A 27,915-nucleotide genomic window follows, 5' to 3' on the forward strand; every position below is an offset into this window, starting at 1 on the left:
TCATAATCTCAGGCCACGACGTGAAGAGTCTTCAGCAAACAAGCCAGAGCTTCTGCTCCATGCAGTAATGTGACTGTGCAGTTACCTATCAGCCCAGGTGCTGAATTCTAGTCGTGCTCTGCTGCTGAGGGCTGCAGTTACCTTCCTCTACTTCATACCCCACAGCATGAGGCAAAGTGTCCCTTACTGCTGCCATGGCGAGGGGATGAGTGTTCAGCACTGCAATGAGTGAGAGCTTGCAAGAGATCAATGCAGGTGGAGCGCCAAGGTCTCTATTGTGACAGCACAGCCCACAGCACCTGGTTTCCCACTCAGGGTACCTTCCCCTTGTGCATGGCAGGGAAGGTGTCGCTCTCACATAATGCATATTCTACCAGCAGTGCCGGAGCGCGTGACTAACCTACACAAACCATGTGTTTCATGCTGCAAGGGCTACACTTGGCAGCTCTGCTGCACGCAGAGGGTGGTGTTGCCCCTGCATGGTGTGTGCTACACAAGATTAAAAACCTCCGGCTCATGGCTCCTATCCTCTGGCTGCAGAGTGCCATCTGTCCTGTAGCGCTGCAGGCTGTAGGGTCATTACAGGGGAGGGGAAGGTTTGAGAGAAGGCTCTCCTGTGTTTGGGTGGGTTAAACTATTCCCTCACTTGGCACGTTATGCTGAGAGACGGGGTGTCCCTAGGCATGAGACGCGGCTGCTTGCCCAGTGAGCCGGGCTCAGGCCCAGCTCTCTAGACAGTAACCTCTTGGCGGTTCTGTTGCCTGTGAAAGGGGCAAGTGCTAACTCATTCCCCCAAAGGAGGCGTGGGAGGCAGCGAGTGCTAAGCACCGTGAGGCGTCCCGAACCGCCAGAGCCAGCGGGGACAGAGCTGAGGCTGGAGCTCACGCACTCTAGGCTTGTGATGCAATGTGTACATGAGTCCACCCCTCTGATTTTGCTCCCCCTGGGCTGCTTGAAGGCTGGCATTTTTTGGCCATTGTGAGCTTGCCCGCCGCAGGGGTGTGCCACTCATGGCCCACTCGCTGTGCATAGCGGGAGTCTGGCGGGTAGGGGTTTACGCAGTTCTCTGCTGTTACTCTGCAGTTCCTAGGTTTGTCTGCCTTTCAGTCCCTTAGCAGCTTGGTCTGTTTCTTATAGAGCCACTTCCCTCTGCTTTCCAAATATTTACAGCAGAGACTGAAGGGAGGATTCAGCCTGCGGTCCCGGGGAGACTTAGCCAGGCTTCTGGCATGGAGCAAGCTATGCCGGGGACTCCTGCCTGCACCAGATCCCCTGGTGCAGGCAGCTTTTGGGAGCTGAGCAGAAGCAGGAGGAGGCATAGTAGAGGCAGCCTGGCACCTTGGCACTTCTGTATCGCTGTTCTGCCCAGAGGGGCCCTGGACGCAGGCAGGGGAGCAAGGCAGGGCAGCCTTCAGATTGCTCTTATCTATACCTGGGACTGGTGCATCCTCGTGCTGTAGATTCAGTTCCATCACCTTGTTCTGCCGACAAGTCTTGGGCTCCCTGGCTCAGCCAGCCCCCCTTGTTCCCCCGGGCTGCGGTGTGTTTTCCTGAGCAGCTGTGCCGTGTGGGGCTGCTGATGACTCGGCCTTTTGCCCCTGGGCTGCTAAACTGGAAACTCAGTAACTCAACAGCCACTCTTGGAACCAGAAGTGGCTTTGGGAAGTCAAACAAGGTCAGATTTGTAGTTCTCCTCAGCTCTCCTCCCGGCAATAGAGGGCTGCAGTGGGCCCATTGACCCAGAACTGAACAACTGCAGTGGTCCTGTAGCAAGGAGCCTTTGGTGCAGTCTCTGGCCTGGTGGGCCCCTAAGGGTGAGGTTAGCAGAGCTCCCTTGGTCAGGAGTGTGGCTAACCCTGTCTGCGGCAAACCGCCCCCCCCAGAGCAGACACAGCCGTGCAGGTGGAAAAATGCTTCCCTCTACGCAGCTGTCTGGCAGCTGGGTCTCTGCAGCAGGGCTGGGCCAGTGCAGCTGTGCTGGTATAGTAGAGCTGATGTTCCCTTAACCACTGAGCTCCCCTCAGCACCTCTCGTACAGAGCAGCCTGCATCCCTGGCTCTCAGAGGGCTTGCAAAGGCATGTCGGGCTCATTGGCCCCACTTTCTGAAGTGGGAGGAGGAGGAGGAGGGCGCCAGAAGCAGGTGGCATATTATGTTGTGCTTAAACAAAGCACATGAGGTCTTTTATAGGGGAAAAGGCAGGAGGCCGCATTTATTGAGAATACAGTAGCAGATGCTTTCCAGTTATCTGCGTGCACAGACACCCCATGCACACAGTCCCACCAGACGACGTCTTAGTTCCCGATCCAGAGCCTGGATTGAGCTAGTGGCCAGCTAGATTGATTGCAGAAGGGGAGCAGGGCCTTGTCGGTCGCGAGCCGATGCTCCCCTGGAGTGGGTGGCAAGACGAACCCCCAGTCCCATGGCAAAGCACCCTGCTTTTATATAATCCTTTTTGTCTGTGACATCGATGGAATTTGCCGGGTCAGTCCATGAGCGGCGCAATGTCTCTCTGATATTAATCGTTCCTTTGAAAGGCTCATCCTGTAATCGATGGTCTTCAGGGGTGCCTGCTCCGCACTTTAGCATTGCCAACCTGATCACTTCTTGTACTGATGGCTCTTTTCTGACGCCGTTGGGTCTGTCTTCACCTGCGCTTCTGCACCGGAGGCAGGTGGGCTTCGCAGCCAGGGCTCAGTCCCATGTCCTGTCAGGGCAGAGTTAACTCCCGCTCTAGGCCAGTGTTACCCCTACCTCCCTCTCAGCCAAACTGCATGGTGCGTTCAGCCTGGGCAGCGGATCCGGATGGCTCTGAACAGCAGGGGTGCTGAAAGCCAGTCCCTTCATCCTTGTCCACTCCCCCACCTCTAAGCTAAGCTGGAGGTGAGTGTGGGGCCAGCAGCAGAGCCCCACAGAAAACCTGGTGGTGCTGGACCCCCACACCCTAGTTCCCACGCTTTCGAGCCCAGGCTGGTGCTGGGTGGGTTAGAACCTGAGTGCTGCTTGTGTGCGGGCTGGGAGCCATGTGCTTTGCAGTGAGGACACGGGCTAACTCACTCAAGTGCCAGAAGTCCTCCAGTGCCTTCCCACCATCCCTGGGTACCCAGGCAGAGGGAGGTGTTCTCCGGCAATGGACTGCGAGAGAATTGCAGAGGCACTCGGTGTTACCCACGTCCTAGCACTATGCCCAGGGAGCACATCACCTGGTGAATGCGACTGCCAGGGGTGGGGGGGTGGGGGGCTCGGCTGTGGAATAGGCGAACCTGGATGCTCACACCCATGTTCATGCTGCAGTGAAGAACCCCCAGCCCCCATTCCTTGGGGCGTCGCTCATTGTACGAGTGCAGAGAGTAACACTGGGAAGGCGGTGGGTGCGCTAAAATGGCTTCTCACCCGACTGCCACAGCAATAGTCTCTTTGGTCCCCATTTGCTGGCTCGGAGGCGGAGTGCTGTTTCCTTTGGCCCAGTTCTCTCGCTGGGGGATATTTGTACTTCCGGGGGCTCTCGGCGGCAGGCTCACGAAAGGGCAAGCCAGGCCTCGGCAGCCCAGAACTGGGAGGAACACCAAGCTACGGTGAGCAGACTGTGGTGGGTTACAAGACTCCCCACCAGCACAGGCAGTTACGGCAGCGTCCCCCATCTGCGGGGAACCCAAGGCTCTGGGCACCCTGCCAGGGCTCCGGCACCAAGGGCCTGTATGTTGCAGCCTGCCCCGGGTGCTGGGTCCCCCACAGAGAAGAGACGCTATCTCAGAAAGCGGATGGCGACCGGTGCAGGCTGCACAGCTGGCCTAGAGCCAGGTGTGCAGGGAAGCCCTTGCCCGACTGGCTGTCTGGAAGCATTGCCCCCTGCAGAGTGTTCAGTTCATCGGCCGAGGTGGCGAGGCGAAAGGGAGCGGGAGACAGGTCTGCAGGCATAGGTGTACGCTACAGTCAGCCGGGCCTGGAGCCGCCAGGGAAATAGCACAGCAGGGAACCAGAGTCCAGCCTGCACGGTCGCCCCTACGCCCCAGGGAAGAGGCCAGGCCGGAGCAGGGGGCAGGGGAGTGGGAGGAGGCAAAGTCAAAAGAAATCAGACCAAAGGCTTTCCTGGGTAACCAAACTGGCTGTAGCTGAGAGGCAAACACAGGGGCCGCGCTCGGCAGGGCTGTGCTGGGGGCGGCTTCCCTGCGGGCTGGAACCAGCTCTGAGTCTGCTCCAGCTATGGTGGCACACCAGCAGGCGAAGGGCGTTGGCACTCGAGGTAGGGGTCTTTATTCCACGCAGAGCCGCTGCCTGTTTGCCGATCCGCAGCGCAGCTCGGCAAGGACTGGGAGACTCCAGGGCACCAGCTTGCGGAGTGCAGCTGGGCGCTGCAGTGACTTGTTGGCAGCCGAGCCCGGCAGGGCGCTGGTTGAACGGCAGAGCCCTCTGGGAGCGTTAACGCTACTGCCTAAGGAATATGCTGTGTCGGCCTTCACTAGGGGATGATCGGTTTAGTGGGGACAGGGGATGGGGGTTAGCCCCTGGAGTGTGTGGTGGGGGGGGAAGGGGGAATTAGGAGCCGCTGAAGGGACGAGGACACAGATGAGACCAGCCAGGGAAGGGGACGAGGATGATGGTGGAGGAAGAGCAAAGCACCACAACAGCAGGGCCCAGAGCAGGACAGGAAGGTGCCAGATGAATCACGACTAACTTGGTTTACTCCAGAGAGACCGTGTTCCCCCAGAGATCTGTGCGCAAACCACGCTGGAGCTTGCGCCGGCGGCCAGCGGCGTCCTCTGTGGAAGGAGGGACGGGTGCAGCCCCAGTTTATCCCGGCAGGTGGCTCGGTCTGCCGAACGCACAGCATGCTGAGGTTAGGCAGACGAGCGGGTGTGCAGCAGACTGCCAGGGTGACAAGGATGTGGCTTTCGAGTGTTGCTTTGTCTTTTGCCTGAGCTCGGCACATGTCCCGTGAGCTAGGGCTGTGGCGAGAGGCAAGTGCCACATGACCCTTCCCGCCATTGCGCCTGTTGTGACCCCGCCGATGGTGCTCTGCTGGATACTAAGTGTTCTCTCTTTTCCGTCTGTCTTGTTCCAGGTGCTTGCACTGACCCCTTTTGAAGTGAACGGTCTGCCCAAGGCCGTGCCTTTGCGTTTGCCTTATCAAGACATCAGGTGGGATGTGTCAGATGCCAGGGAAAAGCCACGGCTCCTCCAGCGAATCAAGAAGGTCGACTTCTCAAATATCGTCTTGACTGCTCCTTGCAGAGCCCCGCAGCCCCATCTGGAAACGAATGGGGAGGCCGAGGAGGAGGAGGAGGAGGAAGAAGAGGAAGAGGAGGAGGAGGAGGAGGCTGGTTATTTGGGAGACGAGATTGACATGCACAGCAGCTCCAGCAGCGACGTGAGTCAGAAGAGCACGGAGCACAGTCAGGAAGGGGCACCGTCCACCCTGCTGGCGGAGGACCAGAGAGAGTCGCGGGGCCGAGCCTCCATGGCCGATGGCGACTTAGAGCTGGAGGAAGGCTCCAAGACGCTGGTGTTATTTTCGCCGGGTGACATGAAGAAATCTCCACTCACCACTGACTTGGCTCCAGATATCGACCTGGGTACGCTCGCTGCTTTAACGCCCCAGAGTGAGAGGCCCCAGCCGCTGGGCAGCCAGCTGGATGTGTCGGAGCCTGGGACCCTCTCCTCCATCCTCAAGTCAGAACCAAAGCCTCCAGCAGCAGTTCCCACCACCTCCTCCCCCTTTACCAAAGTTGAGCGCACGTTTGTTCACATCGCCGAGAAGACGCACCTGAACGTCATGTCTTCCGGTGGCCAGCTGGCAAGGCACGAGGAGTACGGCCCTCCGGGCCCGTTTGAGGAGATCATCATGGAGGAGGAGCTGGAGGAGAACTTGGCATTGGTAGAAAACGGGAGTGCAAATTCTGGCTTGGAAGCGGGAGAAATGGAAAGCTGTGCGCTCTCGGTCAATTCCATTGAGACCTCCTTGGTGATGGCAGGGCAGCTGCCAGGACTTCCCAACGGCCTGGCCCAGGCCCCAGAGGAGAGGCTGGGGCTGCAAGACAAGGCTGTGCTGGCCTTAGAGTGGGAAGATGCTGGCCAGCTGCTTTCAGGAGAGCCTCGCTTAGAACAGACAGTCCCGGCGGCTGAGCGCCTGACGCAAGCCGAGGCTGTCATGGGAAGGCCAAAGCAGGGCCCTAGGAAGCCCCCAAGTGCCAGATACAGGAGCCAGATTCCCATCTTGTTGTCCGAGGACGACACCGGCTCTGACCTGTCGGCCTCGCTCTCGGCCAAAGAGCGGCTGCACAAGAGAGCCAAACAGCCCGATCTGGTTCGCCTGGTGATGGAGAGACGGCAAAATCGTCTCCTCAGACTGGCCTCAGGGGCCTCCTCCTCAGCCTCCTCCAGCGATGAGCGGAGACGCACCTCAGAGACCCTCTCGGCCACTGGCTCGGAGGAGGACACCCATGACTTGGAGGACTCTGTCCCCAGGAGGACGGGAGAGGGACAGGCCTCCGTCCCAGCAAGGGAAGGGAAGACTTCAAGCACAAAGAGCAGAATCCCCCGGCCCATTGCGCCCACGAGGACATCAACGGCAGCGGGCAAATTCAGTAGCCTGGCAGCACCGGGCAGCTCACCGCTCAATGCAGCCCTCACCAACAGGTAAGTCCTCAGAACGGCCCTCGAGCCACTCTGTTCTCTGGGCTTGGCTATAAGGTGTCCCCCATTCTCTGGCCTGGCCGCAGGGTTTCCCCCAGCCCCCGTTCTCCAGACTGGCCATGGGGTGTCCCCCAACCCGCGTTCTCTGGGCCTGGCCACAGGGTGTCCCTCATCCCCCGTTCTCTGGGCCTGGCTGTAGGGTGCCCCCCACGCCCCATTGTCTGGCCAGCTGCAGGTTCCCATCCCCATGGGTCTCCAGTCACACGCTCCACTGTATTCAGGGCAGACTCAGCTGTGCTTAGCTCTCACTCCCTGCAGGCTGGGTCTGGCCCTGGAGCCTTTACCCCTGCCTGGCCTGGCCTGCAGAGAATCACTGGATAGCTGCCCGCCTGTCCTCACACCAGCCCCATTCTGCCCCCCGCCCCCGTGTATTCCACTCAATCCACATCCCATCATCTGCTCTGACCCCTCCCCCCCTGACTTGGCCTTGTTTCTCCAGCCCCCATCCCATCTGCCCCAGCCTAGCCACGTGACACTGGCTGCTTTGGGGCAGGGCTCAGCTGTGACATGAGCTTTCCTGAGCTGACCCGTATCTCTTAACCCAAGCCCAGCTCCTCCCCTGGCTGAGCCGTGAGCCCCCTGCAGCCAGCCTGGCCCTGGGAGCTAGAGGGCGGTTGGCCTGAGGCAATTCACAAATGAAATGCCAGCTGAGGCTCGGTGCTGTGCTCTGGGCTGCAAAGCTCTGGCTCATGTACCACTGCCCCCCTGGGCCACCCAGCTCTGGCTGGAGCAGGTAAGAGCGTGCGGGTGAGATTGCCTAGTACTGCCAAGGGGCTGCCTAGAGCCGCGAGTTTACCGTCTCAATGCCTCTCTGCTCTCTCCCCTTGCAGGCTTTCCAGGAGAGCTGGGACAGAGCCCAGTGACTCCCCATGGAAACAGCTCCAGAGCCGGCTCCCTTCCTCCCCAAGCCCGGCACCGCCTCCTGCCCCATGGAGCTGTGCTCCCCCCAGGAGCCCTGGCCTGCCCCCCTGCAACCTCAGCATGTCCCCCAAAAGCCAGTCGCTGTCCAGGCAGGAGAGTCCTTCGCCCTCCCGCCAGCGGAGGCCAGGTGCTGTTCTGCAGCGAGTGCCCCCAGCTCCCCGTGCTCAGCCCAGAGTCCTGTCCCGGGGGCTGCTGGGAGACCCCCTGGCCTCCCCGGGCCTGGCCAGGAAAGGACAAAGAGGGAAAACGCAGACTCTCGGCCCAGCAACCAAAGGAAGGCAAGTGGCTGCGGAAGGCAAGGCCACGGCCAGATAGTGATCGGCCGCCACCCGCCAGGCTGGCTAACCCCCGCGCCTCGTGTCCACGGAGCCACCGCAGCACAGCCGTCCACGCCGGCGCTGCCCCTCCGCGCTTCGCTCCCCTGCCCATGCCTCTGGACACAGCCGCTCCAGGGCACGCTTGCTACGCACACTGCCACGCAGAGCCGCCTGGCGCTGCCTAACCGCCCCCGCCCCTCGTGCCCTTAGCGATACCAGAGTCTCCCACGCTGCGCGCTGCGCAGAGCCGCCAGCGAAGCAAGTGCCGAGGAGAGCGTCCTGGGGCCAGGGGGCGTCGCTCCAGGAGAGGCTCCTGTCCTCCTGTGCCCTGTCTGTGGTTACAGCCCACGCCCTGCCCAGCGAGCCGCTCCCTTAGCCAGGAGAGCAGCCCCCAGCAGGTGAGACGGGCCTGCTGTATGTTCCAAGCGGCCCCAGCCCTGCAGGGCCCAAGCCGAGCAGGCTGTTGCAGCAGGTGGGCAGGGCGCGTAGGCCATGCCCGCTCCTGGGCTGCACTGGCAGGCGGGCAGGGTGCCGCCCAGTGGTCCTTGTGCAGCCAAGTGAGGCCAATGATGTTCCTGCAGGTGCCATGGGCCACCGAGGTGGGTGTCACTGACTCCCTTCAGGGGGTGCCCTGCACCTAACCGCCCTGGGCTTTGGCATGCTGGGAGCGGGGCACACAGCGCCTTTAACCCAGCAGGGTGGGCGACTGCTGTGCAGGACTAACAGCAGCGGTCGCTTTGCAGCCAGCTAGGGGCTGGCACCTGCTGAGTTACCTGCACAGTACTGCAGGGGAGCATGAGCCCTATGAACACAGGGCCAGGCAGAGGGGCTGGACTGAGGGGCACTGGGGGGGTTGCTATCACCCCACCCTGGTTGAAGTGGTTTCCGGCCTGCAGAGGGTTCACAGCTTGGTGCAATGGCTCTCAGCACCCCAATGTACAAAATTGGCCCTGGTGTTGGGGCCGGACGAAGGCGCCCAGCTCTGGACATTATGTGGTCACTACAGCCACCCAGCTGTCACCCGGAAAAAGCTCCTCCCCCGTGCAGCTGGGAAGCAGCGCTGGAAAACCGCGTGCCCAATGCTACGTCGGCAGAGAGCCTGAGCCAATCTCTCCCAGAGGGGGCCACAGCGCCATGAGGGGCACGCACCAGGCCCCACTTCTCCATGGAGCCCCCCTGCACCTCCCCGGCACCGGGGGCTGACGGCAGCAGCAGAATGCCACTCGCATGGCCCGCCCACGCCTGCAGACGTGCCTGGCTGCTGGCGCAAGCGTTTGCAGCTGACCCAAAGCCTGGTGGGGTGGTGCTGCCTGAGACGGCCAGGCCTGGCTTTTGGGGCGCTGGGTCAGGAACTTCCTGGAAACAACGGCATCAGCCAGAGCCCAATGCAAGGCTGCATGCCTGACACCCAGGAATGGCGCTCACAATTCCAGGCCTCGGAGGCCGGGCATGCGGAAAGCTGGCTGAGCAGGCAAGGGCTCTGGGCCAGCGGGATGGCTGGGCTGTGACTAATGGCTGGTGGACCACCCCAGCCCCCACCCCAGCACGGCCAGATGCCTGTCCAATGGTGTGACTCTATTGGACGTGTTAGTCACCGGGCCCTTTGCTGGCTTGCCCACTGGTGCGGGGAGCTAGGGGCTGTCAGCCCCTGCAAGCCTTTCTGGCTTAGCCCCTTCACCCGAAGCCCTGGGCCCAGCCCTGCCTCAGGCAAGGGCAGGGGGGAAATGCCTGCAGACCTAACCAGGCTTTTTGCTCCCCTTCAGGCACACAGCGGTAACTAAACCAGCACCCCATGCCAGGCGCGTCGCTGCAGGGTTCTGCCTTTGACATGCCAACAGGCCTGGCAGTTAAAGCACACCCTGTGGCTCGCCCTGCCCCACACCGGCCGGGGGAAGGGGGCAGTGCTGACCAGCTGGTACCATTGGCCTGCCCAGCACCTTGTGCTGCGCTTACACCAGGATGGCCAAGTTCCTCCTGGTTCCACGGTGTAAGCGCCTGCAGGAGGAGGCAGGCCCTGTAGCACAGACAGGGAGCACGGGAGGCCAGCAGGCGGGGGTGGGGAGGCAAAGCCAAGGACCCAGTATCTCTAGAAACAGGTGTTGCTGTCCCGGTGCTGTATGGTGGGATCCGGGCAGGAATTAACGGGGGGGCACCGTGGCAGTGCTCGGTCTGCCGTGCCAGCATGCGGCTCTGAACCGCGGACACTGCACCTGGAGCGACTCTGGTCATCTCCTTCTTCTCCGACTGAGCCACGCCAAGCGTTCTGGCCTAGGGACAGGCCATCTGCGCCCCAGGCCTGGCTGCGGGGCGCTGCTCCCGGCCACACCTCGCTCCATAATTCCTGCGCATTCGTTAGGAAAGCCGCTCTAGAATGTTTACACATTGCAAATGGAATGTACAAGTACCACGAGGCCGTCGAAGCTGGTCTAACTGCATGGCAGCCGGCACAGCCATCAAGTCTGGCATGCGTCACAGAGCCCCTGGCTGCGGCCAAAGCCACCTGCCGCCCTCCAGGCCATGGCTTGGTCCAGCTGCTGATGCTCCAGACACACCTGTCATTATTAGATTTCTTATTAAAAGGGGATTGCCGAACATGCCGTTAAGAGCCTGCCTCTCCTTTCCCCCGTGGCTTCTCCCGTTTGTTTGGGGTCCTCCTGGCGACGCACCATCTGTGAATGCAGCCCAGCTCTTCGCGTGACAGCAGAGCCGTACCGCCGGGAAAGTCCTGGGCCTGGCCGCTGCCGGGGGGCAAGACGTGTTCCGAACAGGCACTACATGAAGTTACACCTGGCTCGAACAGCCCCATGCGTGGGGTCTCGCAAGAGCCACCTAGCAGCTATCTCCCCCCCCTCGTGCCACTCCTGGGTTCCCCAGAAAGCTCCCAATTGTCCACCACTATGCCCCTCCCCATCTCACTGCTCTGCCCAGTCACCCGTTCCCTGGGTTCCAGGCTCACAGCCCCACCACCTGCCTCTTGGGGCCATGCCATAACTGCAGCAGGGCCAGCCTCTCTGGAGCTAAGGGCTCATGGGCGCCAGCCACTCTCTGGTGCGACTGCTCTAATCTACTCTTAAGAGCTTTGCAAATGCCGAGAGCCTCAGCCTCAGCGCTCCTCTGCAGCCCATGTGCCTCGCAGGACGGGGGGTTGGAGGGTTCAGCAATGGCTGGGGTACGGGTGGAATCAAAGGCCAGCAGATGATGTCAACAGCCCTGGGGTCCAGGGTGAGCCAACCGACGCTGTACATGGCCAAAAGCCTTTGCCCGCATCCTTCACCAATGGCTCATACGCAGCCAAGGGGCAGCAGCTGGTTACCAACTAGGAACTGCCGGTGAGCCCCAACTGGTCAGTTTTCAAGGGGGGTGAATAACGGAGTTCCCTCCAGGTCTGCCCTGGGACCAGCACTGTGCAACAATCAGAAACGCACTGGGGAAGGGGCCGAACAGGGTGGGGCAGCAGTTGCAGTTGAAGCAAAATTACTTGCCAAACAGGGAGGGTGCAGCAGCGCTCAGCCAAGCTACCAGCCTGGTCAGTACCAGGCGGGCCAGGACAAGTAAGCCAGGGGCTATTTCATGCCACTGTGTACAGCCCTGGTACAGCCTCTCCTTGCATACTTCCTGCTGGCTCAGCACCCCCCCACCCCACAACACACAATGCTAGACTCCAACAAGGTACAGAGCCAAACAAGGGCCACTGGGCTGGGTGGGGCAAGAGGAGACCAGCTGCTCTGCGAGAAGAGACTAAGTGGGCTGTGGTGCTTTGACTTAGACAAGCGACAACCGAGGGGGCGGCGGGCCTGGGAGCAGGGTCTGTACGATCGTGGCTGGTGCAGCAGCTGCAGAGAGGCAGGTGGTCCTACCCCAGCAGGAGCTGCCAGCCAGGGAAAGTGCCACGCTGAGGGCCAGGCCTGAGGCTTGCTGCGTACGGAGCAGGGGCACAGCGGTAGGGGCACCGTTCGTGTAGGATGGAGGAAGGAAGCAGCCCGCACCAGGCCCAGAGCCCCAGCCCCTAAGGCTGCTCCTTGCCTGCCCCATGCAGCTCAGCCAGGAGAGGTGCTGCAGCGGGAGGCTGGACACACCCCAGGAGCGGGATCTGGCAGCGCCACGACACTGGGCCCTTCTCCTGAGGGCAGCAAAGGGGCAGGCCAGGAAAGGAGACTCAGGGCTGCAGTGACCTCCTTGAACCAGCAACGGGGTAAAGAGCCCCAGGAAATTACATTTCCGCTAGAGGAAAAAAAACGCCACAGATTGGCAGTGCTAGTCGAGCAGAGCCTGGCACGGGATGAACTGCCCATGTGGAGCTCTGCCAGAGCCCCTCACGCCAGACCCCCTTCACTGCAAGCCTAGCCCAGGGCTCCACCTCCTTCCACCCTAGCTCTGCCCTGGCTCTGCCACACCTGGGGGCTCTTCTCTCACCCCCCCAGCTCTGCCCTGGCTCTGCCACACCTGGGGGCTCTTCTCTCACCCCCCCAGCTCTGCCCTGGCTCTGCCACACCTGGGGGCTCTTCTCTCACCCCCCTGGCTCTGCCACACCTGGGGGCTCTTCTCTCACCCCCCCAGCTCTGCCCTGGCCCCCCACACATGGGGTGCCACGCTTCTCTACCAGCTCTGCCCTGGCCCCTCATGCTTGGGTGCCTCTCCCCCAACTCTGCCAGGGTGCCCCTCATGCCTGGGGGCTCCACTCCCTTTCCCAGTCCCTCACCTGAGGGTGCCCCTCCCCCAGCTCTGACCTGGCCCCTCATGCCCAACCCCTAACTGCCAGGGCGTGGGCTGTAACCACGGACAGGGCACAGGCAGTCACTCAATTGTGCCTGGTGCTGTACTAATGGATAGGGATCAAGAGTCTTGCCCTAAAGGGTTTGTGATCTCCCCTATGAAAACCTGAACAAGAAATCCACAAGATCCTGCGTCATTAACGCAACATCACTTCTTGTAACAGGACGGGGTTTCTGGGCACAGCTAACGAAATCAATTCAGATACCGTTGCTTGAAGTTGGGCTACTTACAGTTGCAGGCTGGGATTTCCTTCTCACTAAGGCAAATCCAACCAGCCACCACAGCACCTCTGCCAGCCCCACTGGCCAACCAGAAGCCACACCAGCCAGAGCCCCGGTCAATATACACTTGGCTCTTACCCAAACCACCATGTAAAAGCCAGAGTCTTTAGACCTAAACATCTAAAGGTTTATTAACAAAGAAGAAAGAACAGGGTTAGAGAGAAAAATTGTTAAAGTGACACTTTACATACCTCAATTACAGTGACTGATGCAGGCAGCAGTGTTATATGCTGATTCCTGAAAGTCTCAGAAAGTTCATCCCGTAAGGGGATACAATTCCAGGTCACACAACTTTAGTTACTGAAGAATTGGAGATCTGGCGAGCTGAAGTCAGCACGCTGGCGCACGGATCTTTGGTATGGGGACAAAAGACTTCTCTCTCCAAGATGGATGTTGCTAGGTCCACCACATGGTTCTCTCGTGTGTCCAGGGGAAAAAAAAAAAGCCCTTTCTCCTTCCCTTAGGCCCTTGAGGGTCACAATCACCTGACCCAGGTGAGGTGCTGTGGCAAAATGCCATAGGTTGTTGGGTTAGCCAGTACACCCCAGTCATTTACATAGCAGGTGGAAATGGATGTCTGGGCATCTGATTTCAGTTCCTTTGTTCAGCCCAGGTTACCTGACCAGTGGGCTGCACTCCATTGACAAGTCCCACATTTCTGGGATGTGGCTTCGACTCTCTGAACATCTGGTTTCCATCCCATTGTTCAGCCCAGTATCCTGGCTGGGGCGGAGTTTGCACTTCCAACATTGCTAATACAACTAGTGAGCTAAAAGACATAACTCTACCTACAAACATGATACAGACATAATAGCATACCTAATTCAGGACACCCTCAGCTTTCACTTCACATCTCTCACGGTTCCCCCGGCACACAGTTTGGGACCAATAGATACAATAGCCACAAAGAATGGCTTCCATATCGAATATAAAAATCCAGTCACGTGCCACTTCTGTACCACAGTTTCCATAGTGAACCGGCACTGGGTTTGAAGTGCTCAGTCAGATAATATTATACATGCTTGCAAAGCAAACCACCCGTGCAAATAATTTGGCAAATAATCCGTTGAAGACTGAGACAGTGATAACTGTTTCATCCTCACTCAGCAAGGAGCAGATGTGAGACAGCCCATGCTGTGAGATGCATGTTCCCTCCCGCTTCTGGTAGCATATCCTCTTAGTGCTCTACCTGGGGCATTACGGGACAGCAGCCCAGATCTTCCCAGAAGGGACTGCTACAACCAGAGGTAGGCAGACTAGGAGTATGGACACACAACATACCTGACAGAGCTCCAGAAGGAAAACCAATTATAAAAAGCTGTGTTTATAGGATAAGAAAGTGACTCTATGGAAGTCACTCACTGCCTGAGAAATAGTTCAGTTGTGGAGATTTGTAAGGCTGCTACATGGAGTTATGCTCATCTGGAACTATACAGCGCTACAAGGGAATAGGACTTTTGTCTCTTCAAGCAGCACTGCCCGTGCGATCTCTCTCTCTCACACACACACTTCTTGGCACTGCTTTATGCTGCGCCAGGGCACAGCAGGACGGGGGACATTTGGCAGAAGCATTTTGAGGTGAGCAAGAACGCTCTTCGGCTCTGCTAGAGCAGTGTATTGTAGGGCTCCAAGTGTCGGACTTGAAACCGGCTGAGCGCTAGGCAGAGTGGGTGGAGCTCTTGCTCTTCTGTACAGATAAATGGAGTTCCGTGCACTGTGGGTTTTTTCAGTCGGGAATGAATGATGGAGACTGTCTCCCCCGGATGAGCCCTCAGAGCCCAGGCTGCATTTGGAAGGACAGCGTGCTGCTGCTGCTTCATTGGCACTGATAAACACTTCCTGCTACTCACCAGTGGTATGTGTTTTCTGCGCTCACCGGTGACCGCCGATCCCCTCAGGCTGGCTGCCATGCCTGTAAACCTACTAACTACTGCTACTTAATCCTTGCACTCTGCATGGAGCATAGGTCATGTACAACTTTCCTCCACTTCACTCTGTCTTGGGACAAAACTTCTAGCTGGCTCCAGGAGTACCCCAATTGTTGTCCTTCAGTCTCAGTAGACCTTCTCCACCTTGTCCAAGGTCTTCCTCATTTGCGTCTTCCTTGTGGGGTTCCATGTGAGAGCTTGACGGACGATGCTGGATGATGGTTTTCTAAGTATGTGACCTACCCATTCCCACTTTCTTCTCTTGATTTCAGTGTCAGTTGGTTCTTGTCCTCTGTTCCAAAGCTGCTCATTTGTGATGAAGTCTTTGCCATTTGATGTGAAGGATGTACCTCGGCCATCTGTCTCTGAATGTCTGTAGCTTGTGATTTGAAGACTTTTTAGTATGCCAGGTCTCGCATCCATACAAGAGCGCACTTCACATTTGTGTTGAAGATCTGCAGTTTCATCTTTGCAGATATTATCTGTGATCTCCACATGGCATCTAGAATCCCGAATGCAGCTGTTGCTTTCCCTATCCTGGCACTGATACCCTTATCTGTTCCCCCATCAATGCCCATAATACTGTGATAAAACACTGGAAAGAGGACAAAGCATCACAAAGAATGGATCACAACAGAAACTCTGAGAAGAGTGAAGGAACAAAGGACAAAAAAGCAGCAGTCAACAATGGTAAAACAAGAGCAGCAAGGTGGAAGCTCAGAGACTGTATTCAGAGCCAACAAAGCCGCTAAAAAGACTGCAAAACAGGACAAGAAAGAACTTCGTGGAAAACCTGGCACAAGCCAAACAAGCTGCAGGACAGAGAAACTTGAAAGAGCTCTATAACATCACATGGAAGCTATCTGGGCCACAGCATACAGTGAATCAGCCAGTTCAGAATAAGGAAGTGCGAATGCTTACAAACCCGAGTGAGCAGATACGTAGATGCCTATAAAGCACTTTGGTACAAAAAGGGGCTGTGGATGTGTCAACTGCCCCAACACCCTTAATAGGGACAGACTAAACCAGGCATTTTCATTAATGGGACATGTCCTAAGAAGTGGAGTTAGTCAAACAGCAGCAAATGGTAATGACTGCAACTTAACTGCGACAGTGCTCACGGGGTTCTCCTCAAAGGTGTCCTTCAAAGAGGGTAAAATGGACCCTCAAAAAAATGGACCTCCCCCCCAAAAAACCACTCTCTCCTCCCTAACCTGAAAAGCACACTCATTTTAAAAATATCAAGCATCTCCATTGCCTTTATCGTGGGACTCCTTCAGCGATGAGTTGGCTCTCAGCCACTAACTGAAGGACCAGAGGTCTGAGTCTATCACACTGATCTTCTCAAGCACATCTGGTGGGGTGAAAGCAAAATAGAAAGTGCTATTTACTCCTCATGACACAAAAACCAGGGGTCACCACCACGTGAAATTAACAGGCAGCAGGTTTAAAACAAAGACAGGGGAGTATTTGTTCACACAATGCACAGTCAACCTTTGGAACTTCTTGGCAGAAGATGATGAGAAGCCCAAGACTATAAACAGGGTTGAAAAATAACTAGGTAAGCTCTTTGAAGAACGGTCCATCTACAGCTCTTAGCCTGAATGGGCAGGGATGGTGTCCTCAGTCTCTGCCAGACATTTGGTGACTTTTCAGTGTGCCTGGAGAGCAGTTGGCTGAAGTCCTGTTTAACCACAGAACATCTACGAATGTGGCAGTCCCTTCTTCCCCATCCTGCTCAACTGTTTTCCTTGCCTCTCTTGCAAATGGTGCAGCCCCAGACAGGAGGGAGGTTCACCCACGTGACTGTAGGACCAAATGAGATTTGTTACATGGCCTCCTATAGACACCCGAACCAATGGCAAGCCCCAGGAAGGGGTCTCCCAAGTGGCATTGAACAGCCATTGCTGGAAGCACCTTTCATCCACTAAAAGTCAGCATTGCAGAGGGACAGGCTCCATATTTCATGGTCAGTCCCAAGCGCTCCAGGTCCTGGGCTCCACCACTGTCCTGTTCGCCAGGAGGGTTTGGCTAGAAAGCACCTAAAACTTTGAAATATGTTGTTTCTTTTCAGCTGGCGTTCAGTATGCAGGAGCAGGACCGTGTCCTGGTACATACAAGAGTTTCACGTTCACGTTGATGACCCTCCACAGGTGGATCGATGAAAGCCCTGGAGGAAATGCTCCAGCCTTTCTGGGACGAGAACGGTGTGAATGTATTGAAGCAGGTTTGCCCTTGGAAAGCTGGAGGATTTCAGCCTGCCAGCCCAGCAGCAGAGTTTGTCGCCTTTTGAAAGTTAATAAGGGATGGCAGCATGAGCCAATCAGTAATTTACTCAAAGCAATGCACAGTGTGGAGGTACCACCCCTCTCCATGGGGGCTGGGGAGGCAAAGCCCACTGAAGTAAAATGGAAAGACTTGTCTGTCTTTAGCACGTCTTGGAGGCAGTTGTGTGTGCAAGTCCCCACTCCCTGAGAAAAGACACACCCCGCAACAGTGGTTCCTAAGCTGTGGGGTGTGCCTGCATATGGGGGTATGGAGGGACATTCGGGGGGCGCATGGTGGAGTCCAGATCAGCCCGCCATGGGAGCAGGGAGGGAGCACCAACCAGCTCCTTCCCCAGCTGCAGCTCCACGCGTCTAGCCCAGCCTGGCTCTACTCTGCCCCCTGCTCTGGCCCCAGCCTGGCTCTGGCCCCAGTTCCTCTCTAGTCACAGGCAAGCTCTGCTGCTCCTCCTTATCCCCAGCTCCGCTTCCAGCCCCGGCTCCACCTCCAGATCCTCCCTACCCCCAGCTCTGCCTCCAGCCCCAGCTCTTCCCCCAGCCGCAGCTCTGCTCCAAGCTCCACCTCCTCCCTTATCCACAGCTGCTCAGCTGAGGAAGCCTTGCCTGTGCAGTAATGGATGAGGGTGGGGGGTGAAAATGTACAAATTGTGTAAGAGGCCTGGGGTAGGGGTGCAACAGGAAAAGTTTGGGCACCAATGCCCTACAATTATCTTGGTGTAACACCTACTCCAGGGAAGGATATGAAATTTTAGCCTGGTCATAGCCAGGTTCAATCAAACACAGCCGTTCAGATCAATGAATAACCAGAGACAAATGAGCTTTTAAATGCTGATGAGGGCCCAGTGCACTTAGTTTTAAGAAGACTATCAACTCATTAATGGCCAGCACATGTATTAGAGCCCGTAAACTGAGCTAATTTAACACCTGCTGTATCCTAAAACAATTGACTAGTGCATCTGTTGGAATCAACAGCTGATGAAGGTGCAATTCTTGGCCCAGTAGTTTATTCCAAATTTAGAGAAGTCCTGGGAAAACTGACCAGGTAATATTCTCTCTCTCTTTCTCTGCATCCAGATAATTATGTTGCTCCAAGGGAGCACCCTACCATGTGATTTCTTCATCTTTCTAATGAAAGTCAGTTAAAAGTGCTATACCAGAAAAACAATAGAACCCTGACAAAAACGAGAATACAGAAAACATCCTCCCAGCACTTAACAAAATTCTTTTTTTAAAACAAATTCTATGTTATTCTTCACCAATTTAGAGCCTTCTATAACTATCACAAGACTTGCCAGCAGCCCATTCCTTAGGTTGTTCTGGAGCCCTTTCATTCTGGCGGACGTCATTTTGGTTAGTTAGGATGCTTTCTTCCAAAAGTGAAGATGGCCCATGTACAAAGTTAGCGCAGCCAGAATCAGCACTGCACCAGGACAACACAAAACCATTGTGATGATACCAGGGTCCGTTTCCAAGCAGTGGTTAGCAGAGTGGGCCTTTTTAAAAGAGCTTCTCAGATTACTGGGTGGTCACAAGCTTTACAATCATGCTAATGATACGGGATCCTCGTGGACATGAGCATAAATCCATGCTGGGATTCTTGATCTTATCCTGGAGTAATTGGTCTAGTTCACAGCGTAGTTCTTTCACCAACTCGGCCACCTGAAGCAAATGGATACACCCCGCCCCCCAGATATCATGAAATGACCCCACCCCTGTACTCTACATCTTATTTGCATGTTGCAGATGCAGAGCAGGGTTGGAAGCACTCACGGTCTTGCTTGGGGGTTTCATTACCTGGCGGGAGGCGGCTGCAAAACGAATCCACCCATCGTCAAGCGAAATGACAAACTCGCCCCGTTGCAGCTGCACGTGGACATGCCCACCTCCGAACAAGACCAGGGGATACACCGACACCATGCTGCAGTCCCGAATGAACACACGGCTGGTTTTGATCTTCTCGTGATACACCAAATAGGGGCTGTCAAAGCATCTGGTCTGGAACAGTCAATGCCAGAGGATTGTAGCCAGTTAGGAGTGAGAATGGTGATACATATATTATATTATAATAATGAGCGCACAAGTCAGTCAGTTAAGGAATAAATTTTATCACTGTTTCTTTGTAGAGTATGCACTCGCTCGCTGCTCTGCATATATAAAACTTATTATCTCAAACCGTATTCCACATTGACAACTATACGATTTATTAAACAAAGGGATTAACTGCAATTACAGAATTAAGCTGATTATTTCACATCAGTCAGGAAACATTTTCCAATATGTCTCAATAAAAGTAACTTCACTTTGATTCCTACTTGCTTAAATGTCTTCAAACTGATCCAGTCTCCTAGGTTACGCTGTGGGCTGACCTACTATCCATCAGAACAAAGCAGCAGAAATGTAGCACTTTAAAAACTAAGAAAATGATTTATTTGGTGATGAGCTTTCGTGGGACAGACCCACTTCTTCAGATCAATTTCATTTCCAATACAGACTGACTTATTTAAGTACAGAGGACCAAAAAGAGAAAAGTTGCAATAAAAACTGCCAACTCAAATAGGATAGAAGGAAGAGTGAGAGGTGGGGGGATGTTAATTGTCCTGTCTGAGATTCTGAGCATCGAAGAAGGGAAGCAGTCTTTGTAATGCACGAGACAGTTGATGTCTCTCTTTATACCACATTAGTGTGTCGCATTTGACTGTGTACTGTAACTCAGAAATCTTACGCTCTAATCTGTTGTTAAATTCTCTGTGATGCAGGGCACAGATTCTCAGGTCTTTAACAGAAAGGCCCACTCCATTGAAGTGTTCATGGACAGGCTTATGTGTATTGAGTTTCTTGATGTCTGCTCTGTGTCCATTTATTCTTTGGCAAAGGTTTTGCCCAGTCTGTCCAACGTATATAGTGGCAGGGCATTGTTGGCACATAATAGCATACATAATGTTGCTGGAACTGCATGAGAATGTGCCTTTGATCTTGTAACTAAGATGGTTAGGTCCAGTGATGGTATCCCCAGAATAAATACGTGGACAAAGTTGGCAGCAGGGTTTGTTGCAAGGAAAAGTTCCAGGACTTGTAATATTGTGGTGTAACCTGTGATTGCTGGTGAGAATCTCTCTCAGGTTAGGAGGCTGTCTAATGGAAAGGACAGGCCTGTCACCTTGAGCCTTCTGGAGTGTAGCATACTGATCCAAAATAGGTTGTATGTTTTTAATGATGCATTGCAGAGGTTTGAGTTGGGGGCTATAGGTTATGACAAGTGGTGCTCTGTTGTTGATCTTGGGCCCATCTTGAAGTAGCTAGTTTCTGGGTATTCGTCTGGCCCTGGCAGTTTGTTTTTTTACTTCTCTCAGTGCATAATTCAGTTTTATAAATGCTCGATAGAGGTCTTGTAGTTTTCGGTCTCTGTCAGTAGGATCAGAACAGATGCAATTGTATCTAAGGGCTTGACTGTAAATGATGGATCGTGTGGTGTAAGCTGGATGGAAGCTTGAGGCATGTAGGTAAGTGTAACAGTCAGTGGGTTTCGGTAGAGGGCAGTGTCGATGTGGCCATCAGCAATTTGTACTGTGGTATCTAAGAAATGTATTTCTCGTGTGGAATAGTCACAGCTGAGATTAATGGTAGGATGCAGGTTGTTAAAATCTCTGTAGAATTCTTCCAGAGTCAACTTTGTCCACATATTTATTCTGGGGATACCATCACTGGACCTAGCAGTAGGCATCCTTCAGTCTGCATAGACTATGGATCGCGCCCTTTAAAGTTTCAATTGAGGACTTCATTTACGGCGTCTATTGTGACTATGAAGACCCACACGAGAGTGACAGTCCTTGCTGCATCTCTTGCAGATGTAGTGGGTGTCTGGCAAGTCTTTACTGTGCTTTCTGTGTGCTCGCTTCTCCTCTGCTAGCTGTCTGATCATCTCGCCCTTCTGAAGGCCCTTGGGTAACCCCTGCCTCCATCTGCTGCGGTCGTCTGCTAGTTCTTCGCAGTTGTCCAGCTCGATGTCTACCTCTCTGAGGTCTCTCTTGCAGACATCTTTGTAGCGCAACTGGGGGCGTCCAGGAGGTCTTTTGCCAGAGGCTAGTTCACCATACAGGATGTCTTTTGGAATCCTTCCATCATTCATCCTGTGGATGTGGCCAAGCCAGCGGAGTCGACGCTGCCTGATGAGGGTGTGCATGGTTGGGATTCCAGCTTGCTCGAGGACGGCAGTGTTGGTCACTCTGTCCTTCCATGATATTCCAAGGATGCGCCTGAGGCAGCGCAAGTGGAAGATGTTCAGCCTCTTTTCCTGGCGGGCATACAGGGTCCAAGTCTCGCTGCCATAAAGGAGGGTGCTGAGGATGCAGGCTCTGTAGACTTGCATTTTGGTGTGAGTGTACAGCTTGTTGTTATTCCACACTCTCTTGCTGAGTCTGGACAGAGTTGTGGCCGCTTTTCCGATCCTCCTATTTAGCTCAGTGTCCAATGACAGGGTGTCAGTGATGGTGGACCCGAGGTAAATGAACTCGTGGACAATCTCTAACGTCTAGTTGTCAATGCTGATTGATGGGGATTCAGCAACATCCTGACCGAGTACGTTTGTCTTCTTTAGGCTGATGGTAAGCCCAAAGTCCTTGCACGCTTCGGAGAACTGATCCAGCAGTTTTTGAAGCTGGTCTTCTGTGTGAGACACTACAGCAGCATCGTCTGCAAACAGCATGTCTCTGATGAGGACTTCTCGCACATTAGGACTTAGCTTTCAGCCTTGCAAGGTTAAACAGTTTCCCATCAGATCTTGTGTGCAGCAAGATGCCCTCTGTTGAAGATCCAAAGGCATGCTTCAGGAGGAGTGCGAAGAAGATACCGAACAATGTCAGAGCAAGCACACATCCTTGTTTGACGCCGCTCCTGATTCTGAAAGCATCCGATAATGTGCCGTCATATTGGATGGTTCCTCTCATGTCTTCGTGGAATGACTGGATCATCTTGAGTAACCGTGGGGGACAGCCTATCTTGTGGAGCAGTTTGAACAGATCATCCCTGCTGACCAAGTCAAAGGCCTTGGTCAGGTCGATGAAGGCTATGTAGAGTGGCTTTCTCTGCTCCCTGCACTTCTCCTGCAGCTGCCTTAGAGAGAAGACCATGTTAACGGTAGACCTCTCTGTGCGGAATGCGCACTGCGATTCGGGGTACACCCTCTCAGCAATCTTCTGGAGTCTGCCAAGGATGACGCAAGCAAACAGTTTACCAGTGACGCTTAGGAGGGAGATTCCACGGTAGTTGTTGCAGTCACTTCTGTCTCCTTTGTTCTTATGCAACGTTACAATGTTAGCGTCACGCATATCCTGTGGAACCTCACCCTCTTTCCAGCACAGGCACAGTAGCTCATGTAGGGGTTCCAGGAGTGTGTCCGCGGCACATGTGATTACCTCTGGTGGTATACGATCCTGACCAGGGGCCTCTCCAGCTGCAATGCTGTCGATGGCTCTCTTCAGTTCATCCACAGTCGGTTCTTGATCCAGTTCGTCCACTACTGGTAGGAGCTCGACGGCATTGAGGGCTGCGTCAACCACAACGTTCTCGCGTGAGTACAGCTCGGCGTAGTGCTCAACCCAGCGCTCCATCTGTTTGGCTTTGTCAGCGATGACTTCACCAGATTTGGATTTCAGAGGTGCCATCTTGTTTTGGGTGGGTCCTAATACCTTCTTCATACCCTCGTACATTCCTCTGGAGATTACCAAAGTCGGCACAGGTCTGGATGCTGCTGCATAGCTGGAGCCAGTGGTTGTTGGCACAGCGCCTGGCTGTCTGCTGTACTGTTCTTCTGGCCTCTCTAAGTGCTTGCTGGGTACTCTGGCTCGGTGAGCGTTTGTACTCCAGGACTGCAGCGCGCTTCTTTTCAATGACTGGAATCATCTCATCGGAGTTAGCTTCGAACCAGTCGTTTGTGTTTCTAGCTCTTCTTCCAAACACCGACAAGGCCGTGTTGTAAACTGTATCCCTCAGATGTTGTCATTTGGATGTCGCATCGGTGCCCCCAGGGCCGCTGCGCAGATATTCCTGGAGGGTCTCTCTGAACTTTTCAGCTTTCTCCGAGTTTGCCGTCTTTCTGGCGTCAATGCGGGGCCTTCCAGCAGGTTTAGAGCGGTACAGCTTCTCGGGTCTCAGCTTGAGCTTGGAGCAAACTAGCGAGTGATCTGTATCACAGTCAGTACTATGATAGCTGCGTGTCAGAAGGACGTTTTTGAGGTTATTACGCCTAGGGATGACCACGTCTAGTTGATGCCAGTGCTTCGAGCATGGGTGTCTCCACGACACTCTGTGCTGTGGCTTTGTTCGGAAGAATGTGTTTGTGATGCACAGATTGTGGTACATGCACACTTCAAGGAGACGCTGTCCATTGTCATTCATTTTTCCCACACCGAAGTGTCCTAAGCAGGAAGGCCATGAGGCCCAATCAGCTCCAACTCTTGCATTGAAGTCACCCAAGATGTACAGTTGTTCACGAGCAGGTATTTGCGCTACAGCAGCACTAAGCACGTCATAGAACTTGTCTTTTACTTCTGGTGTGGCGTACAGGGTTGGAGCATAAGTGCTGATCGGGTGGAAGGGACCAGCGCAAGTTTGAAGCGTGATCCGAAGAAGTCTTTCTGATCTGCCCATGACTAATTCCACCATTTGTAGAAGGGTGTTTCTGACAGCAAAGCCAACACCATGCTCTCTGGGTTCTTCTTGGGCTTTACCCTGCCAGAAAAAGGTGTAGTCCTTCTCCTTTAGAGATCCCGAATCTGCGAGTAGCGTCTCTTGCAGTGCAGCGATATCAACTCTGAGCCTCTTCAGTTCCTCGTTGATGACAGTGGTCTTGCGGGTGTCACTGATGGCCTGAAGATCTTCAGTCAAGCCGGTCAGCATGGTCTGCACATTCCAGCAAGCAAGCTTAAATTGTTGATGTTTCTCATTTCTTGTTGATTTTCTTATTGGTTTGCCTGGTGCCCAAATTTCAGTCACTTGTCAGGTTCAGGAACCTTAAGCCTCACGCACCCAGCGAGGCAGGTGAACTGTGGCGGGACAGTACCCTATTGGCTGGGGGCTGCCCAGCTTGAGGCGGGTGGTGACTGTCCAATGAGATGCGAGGATCAATCCCACCGTCAAAGGCAACCCCTGGCGCTCGTTCTCTATGCCAATTGAGCAAGAGCTTATAACCGGTATCTGTTGCCTCCTGTGTTGACACAACGCTGTTCAGCGATGCCGGAGTACCTCTCCGGGCGCGAGCCTGGGCACTTATTATGGAGACTCTGGGCTGCCCAGACACCAGCGTCCCCCTCTCGGCTTTACTGATGTAGTCCAAAGGAGAGGATAACCTCCACGTCTGGTACCAGCTCAGCTGCAGGAGTTGCTAAGACAGTGCCAGAAGTTGACACAGAACCTCCTTCGGACTCCACTCTGGATTTTCTGTCAGGGTTTACTCCCTTAGCCTTGCTCCTTCCCAGGATAACCCACAAGGCAGTGGGGTGTGGAGAATGTGGTTAAGGATCCCACTACTGCATACCTCTCTGTCACCACGAGTCACCATAGCTCCCTGCAGAGCAATGACCTCATATCCCCAGGACCCTCCTCCCCACCTTTCACCACCCCTCCCCCCAGCTACCATCACCATAGGACCCTCCCCAACCCACTACCCCCATCTGCTCCCATGTCTGCCCTCCTCACTGCACTGGCCCCTCTCCCCCCAGGTCCACCTTCCCCCATCGCTCTTCAGGCTCTTCTCTTCAGAGACTCCTTTTCACTGGACCTAACCATCTTAGTTACAAGATCAAAGGCACATTCTCAAGCAATTCCAGCAACATTATGTATGCTATTATGTGCCAACAACGCCCTGCCACTATGTACATTGGACAGAGTGGGCAAAAACTTCGCCAAAGAATAAATGGACACAGAGCAGACACCAAGAAACTCAATACACATCAGCCTGTCCATGAACACTTCAGTGGAGTGGGCCTTTCTGTTAAAGACCTGAGAATCTGTGTCCTGCATCACAGAGAATTAAACAACAGATTAGAGCATAAGATTTCTGAGTTTCAGTACATATTCAAATTCGACACACTAATGTGATATGAACAAAGACATCAACTACCTCATGCATTACAAAGACTGCTTCCCTTTCTTTGATGCTCAGAATTATTTCAGACAGCACAATTAACATCCCCCCCTACCTCTCACTCCCTTCCTTCTATCCTATTTGATTTGGCAGTTTTTATTGCACTTTTCCCCCTTTTCGGTCCTCTGTATTTATATAAGTCAGTCTGTGTTGGAAACAAAATTGATCTGAAGAAGTGGGTCTGTCCCACGAAAGCTCATCATGGAATAAATCATCTTCTTAGTTTTTAAAGTGCTACATTTCTGATGCTTTGTTCTGTTGGAGTACAGACTAACAGGGCTACCTCTTTGTTACTATACTACTATCTCATATTTACAAAGCTTTGGCCTCAAACATTACGTGTTCCCCTTGATTCTTTACACAGTAAAGCAGTGTTTAATTCAAAGTTTGTGATAGAAGCTCATGGGTACAGTAGGTTTATTTTGTTATTTCAGTGTTTTACGGGATAAGTTTAGGCACTAACATATTTTGTATTAAATTCAGATTTTATTTAAATGGGGTTGTTTATGAAAAGAAAAAACAGGGCTGTCAAGTGATTAAAACTTAATCTAGATTAATTGCAATTAATCATGCTGTTAAACAATTGTATTAATTTTTTTTTTAATTTAGTCTACGATTGTAGGGGAAAAAATACAAACATGGGAACCCTAAGAGACCAGAACCCAGAGAGTGAACAAAACCCATGTTTTATTTTTCTGCAGATCTCCTGATTTGCAAATCAAATCTCCTCGTTTTTTACTGCTTTGGGTTAGCAATACGGCTGGAGGTGCAGCATGCAATTTTGCCCAGTGTGCCCAGGATTTCCTCTAAGTGCTAATCCTACAATGCGATCTGCTAACATAGACCCATTCAGAGTCTTAGGATGGGAAAAAGGCATCACAAGAACCACTCTTATGTCAGGACCAGGATATTATTTGGTATTGTGCCTCCAGCAGAAGCCAGTTTCTAACACAGGAAAGTGAACCAGCCAGCATGAACCTGGCCGAGAAGTAAGGGAAATTCCTACCTGAGACCTGGAGGCTGTCAGGCTATGACCTGAAGCACAACATTCCACTAGCCCTCACTACAAAGGATACTGGTAGGCTCCAGGTCTTTTGAAAAATCTGATCACACCCTTCAAGTTTATCAAGCACTCTCCTTAGTTCCCTGCCCTGTAGGCATTCACGCACATTTACTGGCAGCCCTACACAATCTTACAGTTTTAACAAATAAAAAAATCCAGTTTAAATTAAAAAAAAACCTGTTGCTTCCACCCCCGCCCTCCCACCCCAAAAAAAATCATTGATTTTTACCCACCCTGGCTGGCGGGAAAGCCCAGTGGCTCTGCTTGTTCTCCCCAGTCTCATTCTGCTTGGTCAGGGGCCTCTACTCGTCACTGTAACATGTGTCCCTTTTGAACACAAGGACAGTTTGCTCATCAGAATCTGCCTGGGAGTTACTGCTCACTTCTTCCATGCAACTGCCCCTCTTGCAAGTGCAGGAGGGTTTTACTGCAGCTACTTGCAGGGACCCATCAGCACTGATTTGTTTGTATTTCTAAAACGTGTTATAGAATCATGGAACACTAGAATTGGAAGAAACCTCATGAGGTCATCAAGTCCAGTCCCCTGCCCTCATGGAAGGACCAAGTACCATCTATATCATCCCTGTTAGATATTTATCTAACCTGTTCTTAAATATCTCCAATTATGAGGTTCTACAACCACGTTAGGCAATTTATTCTGGTAATTACCCACGCTGACAGTTAGGAAATTTTTCCTAATGTCCAACCTAAACCTCCCTAGCTGCAGTTTAAGCCCATTGCTGCTTGTCCTGTCATCAGAGGCCAAGGAAAATAATTTTTCTCCCTCCTCCTTGTAACATGCTTTTAGGTACTTGAAAGCTGCTATCATGTCCCTCTCAGACTTCTCTTTTTCAAACAAAACAAACCCAATTCTTTTAATCTTCTCTCATAGATCATATTTTCCAGATCTTTAATCACTTTAGTCACTCTTCTCTGGACCCTCTCCAATTTCTCCATATCTGGCCTAAAATGTAGCACCAAGAACTGGACACAATACTCCAACTGAGGCCTAATCGGCATAGAGTACAGTAGAAGAATTACTCCTCGTGTCCTGCTCACAACACTCCTGTTGATACCTCCCAGAATCACATTTGCTTTTTTTGCAACAGTGTCACACTATTGACTCATGCTCAGCTTGTAAGCCACGATAAGCCCTAGATCCCTTTCTGAAGTACTCCTTCCTAGGGACTCACTGCAGAGCTCACGTTACATACAACATAATTCTGTCTCTTCCACCCCATTGCCTGTGTTCTGTCTCTGCTTCCCTTCATCAGCATCTCACACAAGTGTCTACACCTCTTCCACACTGCCTCTGCTCACACCATCACCTCCCTGAACGCATCCTTTGGAACATGGCCATCTTGACTTTCAAACCACTCCTTAGGACCCACCTCAGCAACAAGATCTATAGGAAATCAGCCAATGACTGACAGTGCCTCGAGTTCCTCCTGCCCACCTAAGATAGATAGCGAGGAGAGTTTAATGTGTAAGTGATTCATTCTTACATTGATTTAG

The 27,915-nt window shown here is 53.6% G+C and overlaps 2 protein-coding genes across 2 annotated transcripts in view; one reads left to right on the forward strand and one right to left on the reverse strand.

Moving 5' to 3' along the window:
• The window catches only part of TTBK1 (tau tubulin kinase 1), a 133,790-nt gene extending 125,542 nt beyond the window's left edge, over positions 1 to 8,248 (forward strand). The window contains exons 14-15 of the mRNA XM_074988423.1: positions 5,062 to 6,635; positions 7,523 to 8,248. Of these exons, the coding sequence (XP_074844524.1) occupies positions 5,062 to 6,635; positions 7,523 to 7,928 (1,980 nt within the window). The 3' untranslated portion in view covers positions 7,929 to 8,248. The remainder of the gene's footprint in view (positions 1 to 5,061; positions 6,636 to 7,522) is intronic.
• A 4,847-nt stretch (positions 8,249 to 13,095) lies between these two features.
• DHX57 (DExH-box helicase 57) overlaps positions 13,096 to 27,915 on the reverse strand; it is a 45,677-nt gene continuing 30,857 nt past the window's right edge. Inside the window, exons 23-24 of the mRNA XM_074989283.1 lie at positions 18,992 to 19,192; positions 13,096 to 18,856 (exon numbers count right to left, since the gene is read on the reverse strand). Coding sequence (XP_074845384.1) covers positions 18,713 to 18,856; positions 18,992 to 19,192 — 345 coding nt within the window. The 3' untranslated portion in view covers positions 13,096 to 18,712. The remainder of the gene's footprint in view (positions 18,857 to 18,991; positions 19,193 to 27,915) is intronic.

This window comes from Carettochelys insculpta, chromosome 3 (assembly GCF_033958435.1).
Source record: "Carettochelys insculpta isolate YL-2023 chromosome 3, ASM3395843v1, whole genome shotgun sequence".
NCBI lineage: Eukaryota > Metazoa > Chordata > Testudines > Carettochelyidae > Carettochelys > Carettochelys insculpta.